The sequence below is a fragment of the Geotrypetes seraphini genome, chromosome 14 (genome assembly GCF_902459505.1).
Source record: "Geotrypetes seraphini chromosome 14, aGeoSer1.1, whole genome shotgun sequence".
Lineage (NCBI taxonomy): Eukaryota > Metazoa > Chordata > Amphibia > Gymnophiona > Dermophiidae > Geotrypetes > Geotrypetes seraphini.
The window spans coordinates 18,313,030-18,337,466 of NC_047097.1; the positions used below are offsets into that span (position 1 = coordinate 18,313,030).

A 24,437-nucleotide genomic window follows, 5' to 3' on the forward strand; every position below is an offset into this window, starting at 1 on the left:
TGGGTTTAGGTACCTCCAAAATTGTGGCACTATCTGTTACTTTGGCTGATGGGGTTCCCCAAACTCCACTAGTGGAAGTCCTCCACCAGTGGTGCCACCACACTGTCCCCCCCTCCATATGCTTGGTTTCTGTGAAACTGAGTATGCACAAGGGAGGCCCACCCCCTTCTGCATAAGCACAAAAATCGAGTAAACGCAGGGGATGAGCCTCTTTAGTTTAAGTTCAGTTTTGTGAAAATTAAACATGCGTGAGGAAAAATGCCATCAACTGGAGGACGGTTTATGCTGGTGCACTTGGGGAGCCTTGCCAGCTCAAGTATGTGGGGCCACAGGGGAGAAAAGAGTGGGGGAGGGGAGGCAAAATTTTGTGCCCCCCCCCCCCTCCATACACACTTTGGGCTCAGGTACCCTCATACCTGGTCTAAGCAGCAGTGTTTCGCCAGACATCCACTGTCATTTAAAAGGTACAGCAAGGCCAGTGGCAGTTCTACAGAAAGTACCGCTAGCCCATGGCTGCGCATTTAAAGGGACAGGCCAGAAAGGATGCTGATGCTTAGGATGAGAAATGCTTAGAACAGGAGTTTCCAAACCAGTCACTGGGACACACCCAAACAGGTTTTCAGGATATCCAAAAAAATATGTATGAGATACATTTGTGTGTACTACCTTCATTGTGTTCAAATCTTTCTCATACATATTAATGCATATCTTGAGTGGGTCATGAGAACTGGATGGAGAAGGAGGTGCATCTTGCAGACTGGCATTCCTAGTCAGCTGTTTTTATTGTTTCGTGGGGAATCCAGGCTTGTGCCCTGTGGATCTGATGGAATAAGGGGGAAATTCTATATAAGGCACTCAGAGTTAGGTGCTGGAATGATGCGCACTAAGCACAAACTGTATAAAGGCAATTCCACATAGAACCATCTTTATAGAATACTAGCTTAAGTCATTTTTGCGCCTAACTTTAAGTGTGAGCATTTACATCTGTCAAAGGCTGAAAATGCTCACGCCTAATTACTGTCAAGCGCAGAAATGGAAGCATTCTATAACTCGTCATCTAAATTCTAGGAATGTCCATAACCTGACCATGCATGCAGGTGATAGAATAGGTGTATAGAGCCGATATGCACATCACCAGAAATGAGTGCCAATTAGAGCTTGTGAAGGTCAGTTATTGATTGTTATCACCAATTTAGTCAATTGCACACTAAAAACTTTGTGTGACCTGTCCTAGACTGAATTGGGGAGGGGGGAGGGAGGGTTAAATGTGTTTTTTTATTGCCAGCCAGCAGTAAGCTTAAGAAAGCTCAGGAAAAGCCCAGGAGTCTTAGGACAATTTTCTAGGTTGCTGCCACAAGGTTTAGGATCTTATTCAAAGACTTACCTTTCTTGATTGCTTGTTTTGTAATATTAATCTTTTTAGTCTTTCTGAAGAAGCCACGGATACCATGATTCCCCTCTTCAAATTCATTATCTTTAATAGTAGCCTCAAGTGCCAATCTCTCCTGCTCCAACTTTTCTAGTTCATCTGTTAATAAAAAGCAGCAAAATTTTCATGGTTCTTGTAGATATAACTCATTTTTGAAGGCCTCTAATTTCTTTTGTCATTAGGAAGTCTTTTTGGGCCCCAGTCTGGAAGTTGGATTTTTTATACCCCCCTAGAGCAGAGGTCTCAAACTCGCGGCCCGCCAAGTACTATTTTGAGGCCATCGGTATGTTTATCATAATCACAAAAGTAAAATAAAACAGTTTCTTGAGCTATAAATTACAATATTATTCTTAAGACTTAGCCAAAATGAAAGATTTATAAATTATAAAGAGTTTTACCTCATGCAAAATTATTTCTTTAATAAGACATTAACTATTTTTTCTGAGGCCCTCCAAGTACCTACAAATCCAAAATGTGGCCCTGCAAATGGTTTGAGTTTGATACTACTGCCCTAGAGGAAGCAGCTTTAAGACTTATGGGGATGCATGTATATTCATGAGTGAGAAAATAGTTTTGGAGCTAAGATTTATGTACTTATTACAGATATAAATTATTAGAATAGTGGTATATGCAAATAACCCTCCTTAGTGCTATTTCATGGATGGGCAACCTTGGTCTTCAAGGATCGCAATCCAGTTAAGTTTTCAGGAGTTCCTCATTGAAATCAGACTTGGAGGATCAGTGCTTAAATGGTTTAACTCATTCTTAACCAATAGAGAATATGTTGTGTGGAGCTAGAGATCCTTCTGTAGCATACTGCAAGACTCCCCTCTATCTCCAATTTTATTTAACTTATGAGCTCACCTGGCAAAATCAAATTCACAAATGGAGAAAAACTCCTGACCTATGCTGATGACATCTTCTTATTGCTGCATATTGATTCCGCCACCACAAACATCGCAGAATCAATTTCAAGAGGAATAAACAAAAATCTCTACCTGGGCTAACAACAAGAAGCTCAAACTAAACACTGACAAAACTAACTTAACTTGGTTCCATATCTCCCATCAAGCAATCTCTAATTCTGTTAGACTTCCATCTGGAACCACACTCAGTGTACAAAGCTCATCTAAAATCCTTGGTGTGATCTTGGACTCTACTCTTTCTTACGCCCCACCAACCTCTGGAAAAAACGTAATCTTTAAAATGAAATGGTTGCAGTTGATCAGACCCTTCTTTTATGCATGCAGCTTTGCAATACTGGTCCAAATGCTCATGCTTCCTTAGCTAGACTATTGCAACTCCTTATATGTGGGTATAAGCAATAAGCAAATTCACAGACTTAGGTTTATCCAAAATACAGCTCCGTTAGGCTAATCTACGGCCTCTAGGATCTCCTTCAAAGCATCATGCATCTTATCCCACATTTGCAACAATCGCCCATCAGAGAAAATTATTCACCTAGTCTCCAAGAAACTTCTTCTCTACCCAAATCACCAACAAATTGCAGATGGTCCTCCCTTCACCAAAAGGAGTCATCTACAAGTACATCTTTAATTCCTTGTTTACCTTTGTTGCCATCAATATACGGAACACCCTGCCTTTAGAGGTTAGAAAGGAAACTTGCTATCTAAAATTCAGAGGGAAGCTAAAAACATTTCTCTACGATAAGCAGCCATGTATCAACTCCCTTATTTCTTTTTTTTTTTTTCTTTATTCATTTTTAAACTTTCATCAAGTGTACAAAATTCATAATAAACACTATTAATTAGACCACTTGAACATCTTATCAGTGTATCTTATAAATATAAATGCAACCCTCCCCCCACCCTCCTTCTAAGCCCATTATTCATTATAAGATCATAAACCCTCCCATTGAACCCCTTCCCTCCTTCAACTAAGTGGTGTATAATAAATAGAAAAATGGCATTTAATCATGACAAAAAGATGTTAATGGCTCCCATATTTTTATAAAACTTTTATACTTTCCATTCTTTCACTGAAGAAATGGAGCTTCCATTCATTTTTTATTAATTTCTAACCAGCAGACCATATTGTGTGTTGTAATGTTACAGGCAAAAAGAAGAAGTGCACCTCATCTTAGGGTGTAGACAATCTTACAAAAGGCAAGGGAGACGTCTTTTCAACCAATGACAATAGTTTCAATAAAGTGTTTATCATTGGTTGAAAAGACGTCTCCCTTACCTTTTGTAAGACTGCGCTGTAATGTTATTCACATCTACTATAGTCTCCAATGGAGGGGCATAATAAAAAAAAACATGGCTAAGTCCGTTTTTGGCCCAAGGCACACTAAGTTGCTCGTAGTCAGCAGCAGGAAGATGTCCATTCTCGAAAAGTACATCCAAAATGGGTTTCTTTTTGAGAATGGCCTACATGTACATCCAGGCATTTAATCGCCCAGACCGCCACTACATTTTTTTTATACCATATTCTCTACCAAAAATTTGTTCAAGTCCCAAATGCCTAAAACAAGATCTTTTAGAGATGGGAGGGGCCAGTCTTTCACCTAACACCACGATTTTCTAACCAGTCATAAGGACTGGTTAGAGAATTGGGGAAACCATCACCTCCACAAAGATCATCAGCAGGAGGGATGCCCAGTCCCTCCTGCCAGACCTACCCCTGACTCCCCTCCCCAAGCCCACCCAGAAAGACCCCCCCCCAAGCCCACCCAGACCCAAAAGTACCTAGTTGTAAGTTAGCTGGCCGGATGCTTTCTATGACCAGCTGGCAGGCCTGCCTTCACTGAATGGTAGGCCTGCCCCTTCCCGGTGCATTGTGGGATGCACTGGGGAGGAGCCTAAGGCCCTGATTGGCCCAGAAACCTAAGGCCTCTCCCATAGGAGGGGTCTTAGGCACCTGGTCCAACTGGAATCTTAGGACTGTCTCCCAGTGCATTCTGGAATGCACTGGGAGTGGCGTAAGATTCTGATTGGCCAGATCCCTTAGGCCAGTCCCATGGGGAGCCTATGCACCTAAGTATAGAAACATAGAGTATGACGGCAGAAAAGGGTCAGCGACCCAACAAGTCTGCCCACTCAAGAACCCTCCCTCTCCAAGTCCTCCCACAATAATTCTGCCCACTCAAGAGTCCTCCCTCCCATAAGAATCCATCTTATAAGCATAACTGTAGCATCCCCACTTGTTTGTCCCATCGTCTCTTGAAGTCGAGCACGCTACTGGCCTTGACCACCTGGCTTGGTAGACCATTCCATCGATCAATCACCCTTTCGTTGAAGAAGAATTTCCTGGTGTCTCCATGAAATCTTCCCCCTTTAAGTTTTAGCGGATGCCCTCTTGTTGCCATGGGACCCTTAACCCTTTCAGGACCAAGGGACATATTTGTCCCATAACTTTAAAATCCTATAAATTTTGATTGGGATAGTCTACAGCAGTGGTTCCCAACCCTGTCCTGGAGGAACACCAGGCCAATTGGGTTTTCAGGCTAGCCCTAATGAATATGCATGAAGCAAATTTGCATGCCTATCACTTCCATCATATGCAAATCTCTCTCATGCATATTCATTAGGGCTAGCCTGAAAACCCGATTGGCCTGGTGTTCCTCCAGGACAGGGTTGGGAATCACTGGTCTACAGTTCTAAATTTGATATGTACGGATTCCATATGATACTGCCTTTATGTAAACAAACTGGTTCCGACATTCATTCATTAGCGTCGTTGCCAGATTGACGAGAAGATTCACTTGCCACACTGTCCATAAGCCAGAAGTTTGATTTTTTTTAAAAAAAATAATGATATTTCACAAAAAAAATCAATTTTTTGGCATCTGCAAGCCCTTTTTACCATAAAAATGTCGTCAAAACCACAAAAATTGGCCTACGATCCTTATGGTCCTGAAAGGGTTAAGAGAAAAGATTTCTTCCTCCACTGCAATGCGGCCCATGACGTATTTGAATGTTTCTATCATGTCTCCCCTTTCTCTGCGCTCTTCGAGAGAATATAAGCGGTCTTTTCAGACGTTCTTCATATGAGAGATCTTTAAGACCTGAGACCATCCAAGATGCATTACTTTACATTTTTTGGCATTAAAGTTTAGTTTAGTGTCATCGGCAAATAATGCAATTTTGCCTCGAAGTCCCTGAGTCAGATCCCTTACAAAGATATTAAACAGTATCGGGCCCAAGACCGAATCCTGTGGCACTCCACTGGTCACTTTTGACGTTTTGGAGGGAATACCGTTTACCATTAACCTTTGAAGCCTGCCGCTAAGCCAGTCTTTTACCCATGCTGTCAGTGTTTTTCCTAGTCCTAATGTGTTCATCTTGTTCAATAACCTAAGGTTTGGGACACTGTCAAAAGTCTTGCTGAAGTCCAAATACATGATGTCCAGGGACTCTCCCCCATCCAGTTTTTTTGTTACCCAGTCAAAGAAGCTTATCAGATTGGATTGACAAGACCTTCCCTTCATAAAGCCATGCTGGTGGGGATCCCTTAATCTTTCATCATCCAGAATCGTGTCCAATCTGTTTTTAATCAACGTTTCCATGAGTTTACTCACTATTGATGTGAGACTCACCGGTCTATAGGTAGGTAGGTGCGATTCCAGTGACAATTTTCTAGGTGTCGATATGCGCCTAAAATCTTGGTTAAAACGCCATTTGGACAGCAATTTTAACGGCGTTATGGGCATCTACTGGTGTCTAGAAAATTGGCGCCAGTTTGAGTATCTGGGCCCCTATGTATCTTTATCAAATAGGCTCAAAATAGGCACTAACTTCACATGTAGGCAATTTGTTATGAAATTACTCTTGCAGTTTGCATTAGCTGTATGTGTTTTGGTTAAATAATTTTGTAACATGATTTAAAATATCTTCTGCACAATATCTAATATGCTCTCTTTCTGAAGAAAACTAGCCAACTTCTAGAAAATAACATGCTTGGGTCCAGTATAAAATATTAGTTAATGTGTTGCAATCTGAGCAGTGAAGTATATTAAAGTTTCTCATTGGGAAAGTTCCATATCATTGTACCAGTGTGAGAGATAATGCAAAGCTAATCTTCCTTGTCTACTAAATTACCTATAAAAAGACATCTAGCACAATAAAGCTGACTGACATCAACCTCTATCATGCATGCTGACATTCAAGATAACTAATATTTCTTTTATAATTAGACTCTAATATTGTTCTGTGATGGCATTGTTTAATAGGATTGATGTTAATCACTATTATAATTCAATACTAGATGGAATGATTTTTAGTTAACAATGTGCTAGAGTAAAATGTGAAAAAGATCACAGTGTTATTTCCTGTAATGTAGGGAGCTAGATGATTTCATGCAGAGACATTCTTATTCTATACTGGCTTTCATCTTCTACCCAGGGCATTGCAGATTTCTTTTTAAAAAATATCACAACACATCCCAGAATTCTATAACCTAAGGTGAAAACCCTAAGAGAAATGAGGTATTCACCACAAGGGATGAGTAACATAATATACAGCTATTTGTCCAAGGCAACCTTATACATTAGGGATACACAATGACTTTGGGCATAGATGGCATTACAGAATGACATCTATGCATACCAGGTTCCAAAGCACCCATGCTATTGAGGACTTCTTGCAATGACTGAATGAGAGGAGAAGTTAAGGGAAAACTAGTAGATTCAAATTAAAACTTGTGGTGACCCTGGGCAAATCACTTAATCCTCTACTGCCCCAGATACATTAGATAGATTGAGAGCCCAGCAGAACATATAGGGAAAATGTTTGAAGTACCTGTATGTAAATTGCTTTGAATGTGGTTGTATAACTACAAAAACTATACAAGTCCCTTTTCCTGATGTCATAATGACTCATTCCACCAATGCCTAAGAGCCAACCTCATCAGTGATGTCACAATGGCTTCACTGTTCTATACTTGGCTCACTTCTGATATTGCATTGGAGGAGAGTGTGGCACAGTGGTTAAAGCTACAGCCTCAGCATCCTAAGGTTGTGGGTGCAAACCCCATGCTGCTTTATGGAACCCTTGGGAAGTCACTTAATTCTCCACTGCTTCAGGTACATTAGATAGACAGTGAGCCCACCGGGACAGATAGGGAAAATGCTTGAAGTAGCTGTATGTAAACTATTTTGAATGTGGTTGTATAACTACAAAAAGGTAGTATACAAGTCCCAATCCCTTTCCTTATAGCCTTGGTCAAGGAAATTTCTACTGATACCTTCCTTTAATTGTGCCTCCTCCTGGCCCTGTGTATAACAACAGTGGAAAGGGAGGCAGATAGTAGTTCTTCCTGCTTTTTAGCTAACCCTGCAAATGCCCGGGTCCTCATTTCCCCCTCTTAAAAATTATATTTGATTTACTAATCCTAGAGCCATCGTCACCTTTACCACTACCCATTGAATTGGCCACCACATCTCTAGCGGCCATCTGTGCTCTCCCATTCACACATATTCCTCTTAATTTGATGGGGCTTCAGGAAAAAAAAAAAAAAAGATCACTGTTGGGCAGGGTCCAGAGTTTTATAGTGTTACAATGTACATATAGTACAATCAGTGAACATACATAGGCACACGCAGTCCTGCTTGTAAAAAAGCAGTAGTGTACTGCAGATGGTGACTCTGTATTCTCTAATTCTAGCTCTAATTGAGCAAATCAAGAAAAAAAACACAGAACATAACAAAAGGCAGCCGTGCCAAAAGAGCAATAATACACCACGGCAAACCCTAAGTACAAGGCATCAACTAAGAATACAACAGTCACACATTGCCATAAAGAATCAAGTGCTCAGAAAAGATTTTACAAATATCACCCCAAAGATACCCAACCTACCCACCCAGCCCCCCCCCCATCCCATGTGGAAGGCACAACAAGAAGAAAGATGTCAGAAAAAACACAGGTATGTATGAGTGAGTGAGGAAACAAGCAACAAGCGCCAGAGAGCAGAATAGAATAGAAAGAAAGAGGTGCAGTCCCCCATATCCTATGAGTTAAGCAGTAAACTCCTAGAACGGTGCGGCAAAGCCGTCCAATAAGCCTCCCAAATCTCCTGAAAACGATCCCAACTACGGGGAACCCTACCGGACACAGCCCGGCGCTCCAGCAAGGCCAATTCAGAGTGAATGTTGCCATTGTACCACCGCTGTATACAGGAGCATGTCCAAAACATATGCCCCAACGTGGCTCCAGGAGAGGCACACTTAGGGCAAGTATCCCTGTCAGCGAAACCTTCAGTACTCCTCAATGTACTTACTATCATTTTTACACACTAGCAAGCTGATTCTCAAAACCTACCGTTGGTGGTAAGGCCAGTTAGTGTAGGATGAGCATGCATTTTCAAATGGCTCTCCCGAATCGAATAATGGAATGGGGACCACAATTTGCCTTAATTTGTATTAATTTGTACTGATTTGGGTTTATTTATGTCATATAACAGTTTTAGTGGACATGCCAGTGACGGATCTGTGAAGTGTCCTATGCCAGGAGTTGTATTAAGACCTGCACTAAAAAAATAACTGTTTGTTATCAGACCGCTTCAGAGACTTTTCTATCTCTTAAATTTGTTTTATTTTTAATTTTTTATCTTCTTTCATTCTTTCTATTTTTTATCTCTTTGATTTTTGATCTTAGAAATGTATTATATGTTGTTATTACAAATTTTCAGTTTATCAGGTACTTTAGTTGGATTGTGAGCCTTCGGGACAGATAGGGTCGTTTTTCTCAAGTACCTAATTTCATTTTAGTTTGATACATTGTAAACTGCTTAGGTCAGTAAAATGCAGGAGTGGTATATCAAATCTTAAATAAACATACAAATCTGCATGGACTGTTCAGAGGGTTCTGGGGCAGGAAATAATGTGCATGACAGAGATGGCTGCAAATTGTATTTAAATGTAATCAAACATATGCTAATGATATCATTTACTATGCCTTCCCATTGCTCAGAGAACAGAGCACAATCAAACCTGCTCTTATCACTGGAAACATCACTGCTCAGGACTGGCGATGGAAGGCTTGAAGAGAAGATTCTTTCAACTTCCAGTTTAATATCTGCCGGTTTTGATTTCTTTTGGAAGTGCAAGAAAGCCTGGTACTGAGAAAGAAATGTGCGTGAGCCCAGGCAGATCCGAAAGTGAAAGCACATAGTAGCGCTTGTTTTCTGTTATTAAATATAAGCCTTCCAAGTAAAAAAAAATTTAAAAAAGAAAAGCTTATATTTAAGAGCACAGAAGAGGGGGTACTGATGTGTGCTGCACAGTTGGGTCTGCCTGGCACATGCACACAAGAGCTGTGGTTACTGCGACTGTTACGCACATGTTCCTTCCCCCTTGCTTTTGTTTTTATAGCACATATATACTGTAATTTGAATATAATTTCCTTTGAGCATTGCAAAGCTATTTTTCTATGCTGTTTCGGCAGTATGGGATGTGCCCTGTTGGCTCCTCCACTGGAGTTCTGAGAATTGGCATGAGAGACAGCAAGCAAGCAGGGATCGATATTTAAAGTGATTTAACTAGACAGGAGAGTTCCTATCTGTTCCTAAATTGCTTTTTTGGGCTAGCTGCTAATATTCAGAGGCACTTAACTGATTAGTGCCACCGAATATCAACACTAACTGCCCTCCTCTCATTCCCACAGTCCCCCTTTTCCCTCCCCTTGGTTCTCTCCACTTCCTTCAATCGAAAGACCATAGAGTCGAGACCAGTAAATCTTCCACTAGAAAAGTTTATTGCAAGACTGCAACATGGGTACAGTCATGTTTCTTGCACAAATTACAATAATATCCTGATCATAAAGTATATCAAGCCAATAAAATGACAAGAACAACTTTTCTAACTTTTACTAACCTAAACCTCTAAATAACTGAGTTCAACCTGGAGCCATAGGGCTGCCAGCATAAATATAGCACTGGTTGATCCCTAGAGGTATTCTTAGAGTACTACTGTTAGGAGTCAAGCTACCAAATAAAGGTGTGTGTATTGGGTTTTTAATGCAGGATTTAATGTGCATTAATTCTCCTCTTGACTCGGTATTAACTGTATTTAAAAAAGAACAAACAACACAATACAGGTTAAAACCAAAATTAAAAACCTAAAGTAGAGAATGACACAGGGACAAATTTTTCCCCGTTCCCACCAGAACTCAATTTCCCCATCCTGAACCCCGTGAGTTTTGTCGCTGTTGCTGTCCCTGCCCCATTCCTGTAAGCTCTGTTAACCGCACAAGCCTCAAACACTTATGATATTAAAGTGCTTTAGGCTTGTAGGAATGGGGCAGGAACTGGAAAAGAACGGGATGGGAAAACGAGTTCCCACGGGGATGGGGAAAAATTTGTCCCTGTGCCATTCTCTAACCTAAAGCAGTTTAGTCTTCCAGTGTCCTTAATCTTCCAGTGTCTGACCACAACAACCCTAGAAGGATGTGTATCTTAACTGGGAAAATTATAAATTTAAAAGAACGTTTCATGCAGAACATTGGAGCCTGTTTTCAATGATTCATCAGTTGAATCATTTGCATTCTACAGTAAATATAATTCTACCTAGTCTTATAGCCCGTTACATTAACGGGTGCTAGAATATATGTGTGTGTCTCTCTCTTTATTTCTTTCTCTCTCTCTCTCTCTCCTTAGCCGCTTTCTTTCTTTCTGTCTTTCTTTTTCCTTGGCTGTCCATCACCACCCCTTGCCTGCTCCCCCTGTCCATTCTCCCTTCCTTTTACCTCCCCTGTGTCCACCACCACCCCTTCACAGCTCTCCTTATGCAGCAGCAGCCCTTCTCCCTTTGTTTTACCTCCCCCCTGTCCAGCAGCACCTTCCTTCCCCCCTGTCCAACATTAGGCCTCGGTTCCTTTTTCTTCACCCCCCCCCTGTCCATCAGCACCTCTTTCCTTCTCCCCCTGTCCAGCAGTAGGCGTCCCTTCCTTTTTCTCCCCCCCCCTCCTTCTTATCGCTATGATACACTTACCTTGCTCTGCCCCTGATCAGAGGCTCCCAACAGCCGCCCAGTTGCACCCATTGGAAAAGTTCCCTCAGCGGCATCCCACACCCCTCCTGACGCGACTCCCGCTGTCTTTCTTTCTGTCTGTCTCTGTCCCTGGCCCCCTTTGTCTGTTTGTCTTTCTGTATATCTCCCTGCCCCTGTGTCTTTCTTCTTTTCTTTCTGTCTCCCTTCCTCCCTCTGTCTGTCTGTCCGAAGCAGCATTCCCTCCCCCCACACCAGTTCCCTGTGCACCTGCCCCTGTGTCTTTCTTCTTGTCTTTCTGTCTCCCTTCCTCCATCTGTCTGTCTGTCCAAAGCAGCATCCCTCCCCCTCCATTTCCCTCCCCCCACACCAGTTCCTTGTGCAGCAGCATTAGTGTTTCCTCTACCCCCCTTTCCCTTCCCGCGGTCCCGACTACAAACGTGGTCCTGAGTCCTTTGCCGCCGCCCCCCCCCCCTTCCCTTCCCGCTGGCCCGACTACACATGGCGATTCAAGCAGCGTGTGCAGCAGTCTTCACACACTGCTTCGGGTCCTTCTACTGCCCTGATTTACTCTGGCACGTCCGGAGCAAATCAGGGCAGTAGAAGGGCCCGAAGCAGCGTGTGAAGACTGCTGCACACGCTGCTTAAATCGCTAGTCGGGCCCGCGGTAAGGGAAGAGGAGGGGCGGCAAGTTCCCGGGTCCCGGGCAGCGGAAAGTTGCTGGGCTCCTCGGTGGGGGCGCTGAGTGGCCGCGATCCCTCTCCTCCCAGACCCCCCTCTCCCCCCGGAGGAACGGAGATCGACGGCTACAGCTGCTGGCTTCGGCGTCTTCTATCCACTGTGGCCAACCCTAGCGGAAACAGGAAGTAGTCAGAGAGGGCGGGCCGCAGTGGACAGAAGACAGCAAAGCCAGCGTTAGCGCAGTGCAGCGCTTTTCTCTTCATTTAAAAGCGGGTGAGCCGGCGAGGAGGAGGAGGTGGTGGTTTTTGCAGTGAGTGAGGGCGGGAGGGGGGGAGTTGCCGGCTGTGCTGTGCTTTCACGATCTGTCCGCCGCATACGCACTTTGGCTACGGATCAGGGATTACAGATCACGCAGGTCTGAGTGCGCATGCGCGGCTAGCGGTTTATTATATAGGATAGCTTTAGGAGTCATTCATGGCTTGAAGCATTTTGAGTAGTTTAATTATTAAGGTAAAAGCTTGCATACTTAGTTTCAATAAAGGGCATATGTTTTTATTTTGAATATGTGCAAAAACATGTATTATGAGCACAATTTAAAAATATACATTTCTTTATGCACTAGAAATCGAAAAGAAAACATCTGAATTCAAAAGTTATGTGATGCTGGAAAAAACTGTTGAAGAAGCTTGATTCAAGTATATACCTTGAACTTGAAGAACCTGAGAGATGTCAAATCCTTGGCTAATTCGAACAATCACTACTCCATACTCAAAATCAAAAGCGTCACTGAAAAATAAAATAAATGAACAGAATAATTTTATATATTTTCCATTTTCTGGTTGCATTGTTAAGACTTGAAGTCCATTTGGAAACCTGAAGGTAGCAAAGAAAGAGAAAACTCCCCATGATCAAAAAGTTTCTGCATTGTCATATTTTCACGGGAAAAGGTTGGGGCGGGAGAAGTGGTAAGAGGGCGTGTTATAGAATGACATGGCGTGTTATAGAATGACAAAACAGGGTGATAATGTGGAAAAGTGATATAATTTGCCTTTGAGATATTTAATAAATAGTGTTAAAAAAAAATAAGTGTGGAAACTTTTTGAAGATCCCTCGTATAAGCTCTGTTATCCTCCAAATGCCAAGAGGGAAAACAAGGGACCTTTCTACATATTCTCCCTTATGAAAAAGAATTAAACTCCAAGAACTGAAACACTTTAACATATTGTGTTTTCATTATTTATCATTTGGGGGCAATATTCAAACTGCAGGAAGCAGCTTGGCTATTTCTCACAGTCGGCAACAAACTTTAATGCTGGAGCTGTATCCGGCCACTGTCACTGAGTTTCCAGGTTAGAATCAGCTGCTGATGACTTAGCTGATATTCATAAACTAGCCAGCTAAGGCATAGTGGCCAAAGATAGACCTGCTTTTTTAGGCAGGTCTATCTGGCCACTAGACTTGGCCGGTCAACCAATGAATATTGGACGGTGACCAGATCTGTCACAATTGGGATATTCAGTGGGAGATAATTGGCTATCTCCCACTAAATACTGGCCTCCACACACTGTTTCTTGTGCAGATCAGTCAGCTGTTTGGGAACCCATTGTGTGCAGACTTTCCTGTGTCCCAAGTCATCATGCATTATGGGAAATGCAGATCCATAGCTGATATCCAAATTTGTAGCCAATTGAGACACCGTTATCCATCGGTCTTCATTAATTAAAGCATCTGCCCGTCAATGTGCTCTTGTATGTGTGATATTGATGGGCAACTCGAATGACCTTCATCGGTTATACCACTTTAAACCTTTTAGCAGTCACCTAGTGTGTACCCAGAAACCTAATTCTGGGTAAACACTAGGTGATTGCCTACCAAACCCTGCTTCAATAAGAATCCTCAATAACCACAAATGGAGGTATAGAGGTTCACTGACCTCACCCCATTCCTGCAGCTTGATGCCCCTTCAACGCATTTCTGCTGCATTTGGAGCCTTCATGACAAGAGCCAATGATGACCTACTTGAACTTGTAACTATGTATTTGTAACTATGACCTAATCATAGTAATAACTGTACTGATCTACATGTATCAGCAACTCTATTGAATGTCTTTGTCAAATTATCCATTGTAACTTCCTGGGTAACTGATCCAACTTCTTGTAATGTAATCTGACCTTGAACTGAATAGTTAAAAGCAGTGGCATAGTGAGGGTGAAAGGCACACAGGGTGGTGGCACCCCACCCCAACCCCCATCAGCCCCTTCCCCTTTACCTCTTTAATGTTCCCAGCATGAGCAGCAACCCCAACCTGCTCACACCAGCGACAGCTCTTCCTCTGACATCACTTCCTAGCTGCAGGTCTAGGAAGTGATGTCAGAGGAAGAGCCGGTATTGGCACAAGCAGCAGGTTGGGGTTGTTGCTAATGCTGGGAACATTAAAGAGGTATGGGAGAAGGGAAGGGGTGCGTGGTAGTGGGGGCGAGGAAGGAGCAGTGGGGTGGAGAGGAGATGGGTGCTTGCGACCCACCAAGACAGTGCTTGGAGCAGACCTCCCCCCCCTACCTTACTATGCCACTGAGTAAAGGCAGATTAGAAAACCTGATTAACATAACATGTATGATGTAGGGTTATAACTGGAACTTACTGTAAAACACCCACGTAGTTCTCTATTTCCATTGTGGCAGCATTTCTCCAGTCCTTTTTAAATCCAAGCACCAATATATTTGGCTTCATTCTGCCTAAGCCAGAGGCCTGCAAATATGACAAACTGCATGAGAAGCTGGCTAATCTGTCCTGTACACATATTAACTGCAAATGAAAGGTAATGGCTAAAAATCACTCTAAATTTCAAGAAAAAGAAAAAATTGGCCTACAATCAAAATTTTCAAACTTTTTTTCCAATAGAAAAAGATTGAAAAGGACAGTTCCAATAATAATGAAACTCAATTTTTGTTAATTTCTAAACACTATTACTCCAATGGACTTCAGTATGAACCATTTAAAAGGCGCCCAGTATAAATTGAAGGCTCAGGCAGTGATTTTGCGATGACTGGCATCGACTAGACAAGGTCTAGATAAAGGCTACTGCCTTGAAATTTAGTCTGGACTCTATTGGCCTTTTAGTCCTTAAGGGTTCTTTGTGGTTTTGCTAAAAATCACTCTGACGGAGTGTATGAAACCCTGCCACTTCCCCTGCTTTACACTGCTGCTCAGACTCAAAATAAACCTCAAGAAAACCCGGCACTCCCCCTTCTGGCTAAATTGTCTTACAACCACAGCAGCAGTGAGAAAGAGGTTTCCTCAGGAAGGGGGGAGGGGGGAGGGGAGGGGAGAAAAGTAGAAAAGTGACTCACGAGAACTTAAAAGGCAGAGCCAGACCCAGGAGGAGAGGTGTGCTAGAGGGAACCTAGGAACTGGAGAAGCTGCTTGGAAGGGCTTGGCACTGACAGAGTTTGTAGGAGTTAAGACACTACTGCATTTAAAAATTTGCCTTTGTTCAGTGCCTGCTAAGACCTGGGACCAAATGCTTTCTAAGGGGCAAATTCTATAAGAAACGCCCAAATGTTACGTGCTGATATAGATACTGTTCAGTGTGATTCAAGTACAATTAGGTGCTGTTTAGTGAATCACGCTGAGTGGCACCTATTTGGGCACCTATTTTGGAGGCACCCAATAAATAGGCCAGCTCAAAGTTCAACTAAAATTTAGGTGTCCATGGGAGCGCTTAAGCACGCTTAAGAGCAGCAATTCTGTAACAAGGCGCCTAACATGCATAGCACCTTTTTTTTTTAAGGCCGACAATTTTTATAGGTGCCTTGTTACAGAATCGCTTTCTTGATACACACCTATGTTTCAATTAAAAAGCTTAATTGAGTTTGATATTCAATTTAGATAGACGCCTATCTAGTTGGGCGCCTCCAAAACAGGTGCCTAACAGTAGGCACTGGTTACAGAATTTGGGCCTAATTGTTTCCTGCACCTAAAATAAAGACTGTTTGGGGCGTGCCAAGCCCTAAGGAGAATGGGACTTGTGATTGGGAAAAGACTGGGGAAAAGCCTACTTGTTTTCTTGGAAGAACACAAACTTATAGGAGGAGCCTGTGAAGAAACAGGCTCTGTGCTACTGTTTAATTAAAGAGGGTTTTTTTTTTTTTTCTTGAATGCCCACAGTGTGGTCTGTCTGTCCTTCTGTGCAACCCTTCTCCGGAACACACTGTCCACCTCTCTGACAATCACCAAAGAAATATTCTGGGACTCCTCAACATTAAACAGTGTTCTGTGAAAGTCCTTCATGCTAGCAACCAAGCATGAGATAGAAAGATTAGTGCTAAATTATTTCAGTGCTAAATGTTTTTAGATGACAGTGAGATAGCTTTTCTTAATTAGCTTTAATTTGCATTTCTTGGGCACACTGTCATTAAAATGGTTCAATCATTTACAATCAACACAACCCACACAGCTCAATGTAGCTTTTTTGTAATATTACAACGCTTGTTTCCAGATTATCTGATAGCATGTGAACACGAGTGAGTAAGCTTGATGGGCAAAGATCTTTAGTTGAAAAACTAAGTACAGTTTACAATTTATTCAAGATTTGATATACAACCATTTGAAAGTACCATCATGGCAGTTTATCATAGTAAAATAACAAAACAAAGTAGGAAAAAGAAATAAGAATAGCCTTACTGGGTGACCGCTAGGATCCAAGATGGCCGTGGATACGTTTGACTGAGCACTCGCCTGTGGAAGTTTTCCCCAGTGCCCTATTTTTTGGCTTACTTCATTAAAATACATACCTCGATATGCTGAAGAGGAGGGGTAAGAGTGCCACTGGAGCATTGCAGCATGCCGGAACAGCTAACCTCAGCAATATCGAAGCATTCCATGCCCCCTTTCTTTCTCTATGTCTGTCTTTCTCTCTCTCCGTGTCCCATTTTTTTCTTTCTTTCACCCTGCCTCTTCTTTCTTTTTCTCTCCATGCCCCCTTTCTTTCTGTATGTCTGTCTTTCTCACTCTCTCTCTCCGTACCCTATTTCTTTCTTTCACCCTGCCCCCTTATTTCTTTCTCTCTCCATGTCCCCTTTCTTTCTTTATGTCTGTCTTTTTCTCTCTCTCTCCGTGCCCCATTTCTTTCTTTCTTTCACCCTGCCCCCTTCTTTCGTTCTCTCTCCATGCCCCCTTTCTTTCTCTATGTCTGTCTTTCTCTCTCTCTCTCTGTGCCCCATTTCTTTCTTTCATCCTGCCCCCTTCTTTCTTTCTCTCTCCATGCCCCCTTTCTTTCTCTATGTCTGTTTCTCTCTCTCTTCGTGTCCCCTTTCTTTCTTTCACCCTGCCACCTTATTTCTTTCTCTCTCCATGTCCCCTTTCTTTCTTTATGTCTGTCTTTTTCTCTCTCTCTCCGTGCCCCATTTCTTTCTTTCTTTCTTTCACCCTGCCCCCTTCTTTCTTTCTCTCTCCATGCCCCCTTTCTTTCTCTATGTTTGTCTTTCTCTCTCTCCGTGCCCCATTTCTTTCTTTCTTTCATCCTGCCCCCTTCTTTCTTTCTCTCTCCATGCCCCCTTTCTTTCTCTATGTCTGTCTTTCTCTCTCTCCGTGTCCCATTTTTTTCTTTCTTTCTTTGTTTCACCCTGCCCCCTTTCTTTCTTTCTGGCTCCCTGTCCCCCCTTTCTCCCTTTCTGCCCTCCCCCATGCCACTGCCATTGGGAATCATGCTGCTGCCACCGCCGCCGGGGAAAGGCTGCCACTGCCGCCATTGGGAACAGGCCGGTGCCAAGTTCTCCCTCCCTGCTTTTCTTCCCCACGGGGCCGACCAACTCTCACCGCCCGATGTCAATTCTAACGTCAGAGAGGACGTTCCGGGCCAGCCAGGCAGCGATTGGCTGGCCCAGAACGTCCTGTCTGACATCAGAATTGACGTTGGGTGGCGCGAGTTGGTCGGCCCCGTGGGGAAGACAAGCAAGGAGAACTCAGCGCCGGCTTGTTCCCAATAGCGGCAGTGGAAGCCTTTCCCCAGCGGCAGCCTATTCCCCAGTGGGTGGCCAGCTGTGCACCCCCTTGGGGCGTGCACCCAGGGCGGACTCCCTCCCCGCGCCCCCCCCCCTTGGTACGCCACTGCTTCCAATTTCCTAAGGACTGCCTGAAATTTTTCACAATCTGCATGAATTTGAACAATTTAGTGTCATCTGCAAAATTAATCACCTCACTCATCATTCCAATTTCCAGATCATTTATAAATAAGTTAAATAGCACCAGTCCTAGTACAGATCTCTGCGACACTCCAATGTTTACTCTCCTCCACTGAGAAAAACTTCCAGGGCAGAGCTAACCCATTGATAAGCCCTAGGCAAACAGTCATGTTGGAATCCCCTCTCTCATCATAATACTGTATAAGTACATTTTAAAACTCCCACGAAAGGACATATCCTCCCTTTGGACTTTTTCAGATATGTCTTCCAGGTTTTAAAATTTTTTTTAGGAAACTATCCTCTTTTTCTTTTATGTGCCTATGACCAACACAGCTACCCACATATTGAGAGAAACCATCTCTGTCTTATTAGTCAGTCTGGACACATGGGGGTGCTAAAAACAGAGAAAGGCATTGCTGGTCTCCTTTGTTTCCCTGCTGGTTGAATCTGGCAAAGAAATTTTGTTTGTGGAGCACAGCTTTAAGCATATGTCATGCAAACAGTCATATAGTAAGGGAGAGTGGACACCCCAGGTGCCATATTCGCAGGGGTTGCTGACACCAGCACCTCTGCCTTGCTTTTCAGGATTCCTTTTATAAATTATTAGTAAGGTTACCAGATGTCTGGATTTACCCGGACATGTCTTCTTTTTAGAGGTCTGTCTAGGCTTCTGGATGGGTTTTCAAAACCCAGCACTTTGTCCGGGTTTTGAAAACAATTGAGCTTGGTGTCATGTCTGGAGGGCATCTGCGCATGCCTGGATGTGACTTAATGATGTCACATGCATGCACACATGCGTGTGTTGTCGAGTTGCATCTGTGCATACACAGACATATGTAACAAACCAACTGCTAGCCCTGGATTTGTCCCAGAGAAAGTTAGGGCTGACCAGATTAGGGCCACAGACCCTGAGATAGCTTCCTCTTCTCAGATAATGAGGAAGAGCAGGATAGGTATTTGACCAGTAGCAACAGTCAGGAAATCTCATACCAAAGTAAAGCTGTTGCAAAGCCTGCCAAATTTTCAGTTTACAAAAGGAAGCCTGTCTCTTTAAAACAGCCTCAGTGCAGGGCGCACAGGAAAAGCCATGCTCTACTCCCAAGAGAGCTAAGTCCCATCCCCCTTCCAAGTGGTTTCAACTATTAAAATTCTGGGGTTATTTTTTGACATTCATTTGTCTTTAATACCCCGTGTTACCCAGCTGATAAAAAAATCATTTGGGTTATTCTGGAAACTAAGGAGGATTAGGAAGTATTTAGATCACTACCAATTTTGCTTATTGGTTCAGTCTCTCTTTTTATCACTGATTGATTATTGTAACATTACTTTCTTGGACTGTCCTAAGCTGATATTGTGTAAATTACAAACTGCAAAACACAGCTATTAGGCTTTTATTTGGATTGAAAAAAGGAGATAGAATCATACTGTATATGTTGAAATTGCACTGGCTTCAGAAAGGAATAAAGAAAAAAGATATAAAGAGAAAAATGACTAAAAAGTCAAAAACTGCGTGAGCGGGAAGGCAGCAAAAAAATTCAATGCATCTTTTTAGCTCCGCAGAACTAAACTGAGGGATCCTGCGCCTGCGTCGGGTGGGAAGGCAACCGTGCTTGTGCAGTGCGGGCTATTGCGAACTTTCTAAGAAATTAAAGTGGCGATGCACTTTTGAAGTGTCTGTACCAGGGCTCCGTCGGTGATGTCACCCATGTGTGAGAATATGCTGCTTGCTTGTCCTGGGATAATATCACTTATCTAATCTAATCTAATCTAATCTAAATCTTGGGTTTATATACCGCATCATCTCCGCAGATGGAGCTCGACACGGTTTACATGGTTAGGGAAGGAACGGAACTACAGTGGAATTATATAAGTATGAGAGAAGAGAGGTTGGTGTGAGAGTGCCAGGAGCGGGACGGGGTTACGTTCTGGAGAAGAGCCAGGTCTTCAGATGCTTACGGAATGGTAGAAGGGGGCTCAAATTGCGGAGAGGGGAAGGGAGACTGTTCCAGAGCTGAGTGATTCTGAAAGGGAGGGAAGAGCCAAGTTTACCAACAAGGGAGATGCCTTTTAAGGAGGGGTAGGATAGTTTTAATTTTTGAGTGGATCTAGTGGAGGTTGGATTTGAGGAATTCCAGGATAGAGGGATAAAAGGAGGAAGGATACCATGGAGGATCTTGAAGGTTAGGCAGGCACATTTAAAGTAGACCCTGGAAATAACGGGAAGCCAGTGGAGTTTGGATAGGAGCGGTGTGACATGGTCAAATTTACTTTTTGAGAAGATAAGTTTGGCCGCGGTGTTCTGGATTAGTTGGAGTCTGTGGAGGCTTTTCTTTGTTAAGCTTAGGTAAATGGAATTGCAATAATCCAATCTGGAGAGGATAATGGATTGTACGAGGACGGCAAAGTGTTTTTGGTGGAAGCAGGATCTCACTTTCCTCAGCATGTGAAGGCTGCAAAAGCATTTTTTTATCAGGGAGTTGAGGTGGTCGTTGAAGGATAATGATGAATCTATGGTGATGCCCAGAACTTATCCTTCATATACGAGTCCTTACAAAAAAGTAGATATATTTAGAAAACATTTGGCTTTTAAAAAAGGGGAAATTTTCACAATTAAAAAGAACATACAGCTATGTGCAAAGATTTAGGCATCCCTGCTCAATTTGTATGTTTCAATGACTTTCTAGATATACAGAGGCAACAAAAACGTAGCTGGTTAATTGTGATATTTAGCATTTAAAGCAGCTACCTAAGTGCTGATTCCACCTTGAGAATACCCAGAAAAATAGCTGATTCCAGCTTAGGTGCTTGTGAGGGAGTCAGGGATTCTCCCTCACGAGTGATGTTATGTCAGTGGGCAGTAGAGGGTGCTGGCCAATTAGTGGGTAAACTACAGGGTCCAGAATGCTTTGAGCTATGTAGTTCAGAGTTCAATCCTCATCCAGCAGGTGACGCTGAACTACAAGGTCTAAGATGCACTGAGCTTTTGTAGCTCAGAGCTCAACCCTCATCCTGCAGGTGGAACTGAACTGCCTGAACAGGCTACCCAGCTGAGTCTTGGGGTGGAACCCAGGCAGGAAGAGCTCCATATGCCTAGTCTGGGATTCATTCTGGGAGGTCAACATGAGAGGTCCCTAGGAGAGGGTACCTGTGGGAAGGTAAGTGCCTCCACAGAGACTTCCCTGAGCAGAGAAGGCTCAGAAGCTGTGGGTTAAGGAGAACCCCGGGGGAAGCTAAGAAGACTGGAAAGGATTGCTTGGAAGAGCTGGTATGGTGTGTGGTGTTGTGCTTGGCTGGATGAGAAACCCGCTGAATGTATTGGAAGCTTGGACAGTAAAGGTGCGGGTTAAGGTAGGCCAATTATTTGGCTGAGGCTGTGAGCTGAAGAGCCTAACACTGCTGGGAAAGGAACAGCTAATATCTGGTGTGGCTGAGGTAAGCCACGCAGGTTTTGAAATTGCTGAGAGCTGATTAACTGACTAAACACTGAATGGGAATTGATACTGTCTATAGAACAAACTGTTACACTGGACTATGAGACTGAACATAAAGTATTGAGTTTTGGTTTCTCTGAGCGTGTGAAGGAACAGACTCAGGTCCTGTTCACTAATAAAAGTGTTCATTATACCTTCAAGAGTGTCTAAGTGTGTGAATACAGAGAGGATTGTTAGAAAACCTGGCCGGAGCACTGAAGGTCTGACCGCTTGGCACATCATAGTGCTAAGCGGGCATTTTCAGTGCCACTGTCTGGTGAAATGCTGCTGAATACCAGGTCGCTCTGAATATCCATCCCAACATCTTTCTGCAAATTTTAATGTATAATTGTATAATCAAAAGCTGGTCATTTTAAATGTACATTGGCATTGTAGAAGTATCCTCTCTATTCAACCAACTTGTTGGTTTTGTTTCCAATCATTTTTTACAGCCTAAAATATTTTTTTGTTTTCTGATATAGAAATAATTATTCAAAATCTATATGGTACAATTCTACAAAGTGGTTCCTAGAGTACGCACCACTTTGGTGCATCAGAGGTGCCACCAATTGACAGATACTTATGTGTACTTGGTGCTATTGTAAAAGGTAGGGCCTAAATGCCACAGCACCTAATGCACAGGGGCATATATGTGGGAGTAGTATGGGTGTGTCTCGCAGTTACGCATGTAGGTTATAGATTAGAAAGAAAATGGAGGAAAAAGAACCAAGATCAAACAAAAACCGACTGGAAAAAAATCAACAAACAATACAAAAATCTACTAAGGGAAAAGAGGAAAAACCACTACACTAATCTCATAGGCACGGAAATCCAAGACTCCAAAAAAATATTCCAAATCCTGAAAGAATTAACAGACACCAAACCATATACTACCACCACGAACACCCCTCCACCATCACCCACCCTCTTAGCAGAACACTTCAAGAACAAAATTACCAACACCAGAGCCACTCTCATCCTCAACCCATCCCATCAAAACGCAATCACAATCCACTCTACAGGAAAAGAGGCAACCGCAGCAGACAGAATTTGGACTCAATTCCCCAACATACAATGGTCAGAATTCAACAAATTCTACAAAAAATACAGCCATGCCTCCTGTGACCTCAACCATTGCCCCTCATATCTCCTTACCACCTCTAGTGTAAAATTCCGCACCATAATTCTACAATGGATTCAATTCACGCTCACAGAAGGCACATTCCCTGCTGACCTCAGCGAAATCATCATCACCCCAATCCAAAAAGACCCAAAAGCACCACAAAACCACCCATCCAACTTTAGACCTATAGCCTCAATTCCGCTATATGTCAAAATTATAGAAGGCCTAGTAGCCAAACTCCTCTCCAATTACATAGATGACCACAACCTACTCCACCCCACGCAATCTGGCTTCAGAACAAACTTCAGTACAGAGACACTACTAGGCTCCCTTATGGATACCGTCAGACAACACCTTAGTACAGGGAAAAAAATGCTTCTCATACAACTGGACCTTACTGCAGCATTCGACTTAGTGGATCACAACATCCTTCTACAGATCTTAGACGCAATAGGCATCTCAGATAAAGTATACTCATGGTTTGAAGGATTCCTAAAACTCAGAACTTACAGTGTAAAATCAAACAAAGAAAAGTCAGAATCCTGGTCAAACCCCTGCGGCGTACCACAAGGATCTCCACTATCCCCTACCCTCTTCAATCTCTACACCGCTTCCCTAGGAACGCATCTGGACAATTTGGGCATAACCACCTATAGTTATGCTGATGACATCACCATCCTCATCCCATTTGACCACTCTAAACCGACCATGACAGACAAACTTCACCAAACACTTGAAACAGTCACAACCTGGATGGAAAAACACAAACTTAAACTCAACCAAGACAAAACCAAATTCATCCTTCTCGAAAATGACAAGGTCCAAACCACAACCAATTTAGAAATAAACGCAATCAAATACCCAGTCCAAACCACCATTAAACTACTTGGCATGACCATAGACAGATGCTGCACTATGCAACCGCAAATAAACAAAACAATTCAGAAATCATTCGCTGTCATGAGAAATCTGAGACAAGTCCGAAAATTCTTTGAAAGAACACAATTCCAACTTATAGTACAATCACTAATACTAGGTATATTGGACTACTGCAACATCCTCTTCCTTCCCTGCCCTGTAACCACGATTAAACAACTCCAAACAATCCAAAATACAGCTTTGAGACTCATCTATTCATTGAGAAAACACGACCACATCACTGAAGCCTTCATCAACTCACATTGGCTTCCAATCCAAGAAAGAATCCAATTCAAATTCTACTGCATACTATTTAAAACCCTACACGGAGACAGCCCATCATACCTGAACAATCGCCTCATCCAAGCACCCACTACCAGACACAGAAAAACACACTCCCCATTCATACCCCCCCCAATCAAAGAAGTAAAAAGAAAAAAACTACACGACGGCCTCCTAGCCACCCAAGCCGCAAGGCTGGATAACCAGATCTCCAACCTTCTGATGACCACTCCAGACTATAGGACGTTCAGAAAAGAAATAAAAACCACACTTTTCAAGAAATTCCTGAAACAGCAATAACATCACGACCTCTTAGTAACTCTAAAACCGACATCTGATCTACCCATTACTGCTCTAACAACAACAAAAGAACCTCCACTATGACCAACTATTAATTCTCTTACAAAC

The 24,437-nt window shown here is 42.8% G+C and overlaps 1 protein-coding gene across 5 annotated transcripts in view; it reads right to left on the reverse strand.

Moving 5' to 3' along the window:
* The window catches only part of SLC12A1 (solute carrier family 12 member 1), a 138,648-nt gene that overhangs the window by 18,734 nt on the left and 95,477 nt on the right, over positions 1 to 24,437 (reverse strand). For all 5 annotated transcript variants that reach the window (XM_033920349.1, XM_033920345.1, XM_033920346.1 and 2 more), the window contains 3 exons: positions 14,696 to 14,802; positions 12,757 to 12,839; positions 1,385 to 1,528 (listed from right to left, as the gene is read on the reverse strand). In XM_033920349.1, the coding sequence (XP_033776240.1) occupies positions 1,385 to 1,528; positions 12,757 to 12,839; positions 14,696 to 14,802 (334 nt within the window). The remainder of the gene's footprint in view (positions 1 to 1,384; positions 1,529 to 12,756; positions 12,840 to 14,695; positions 14,803 to 24,437) is intronic.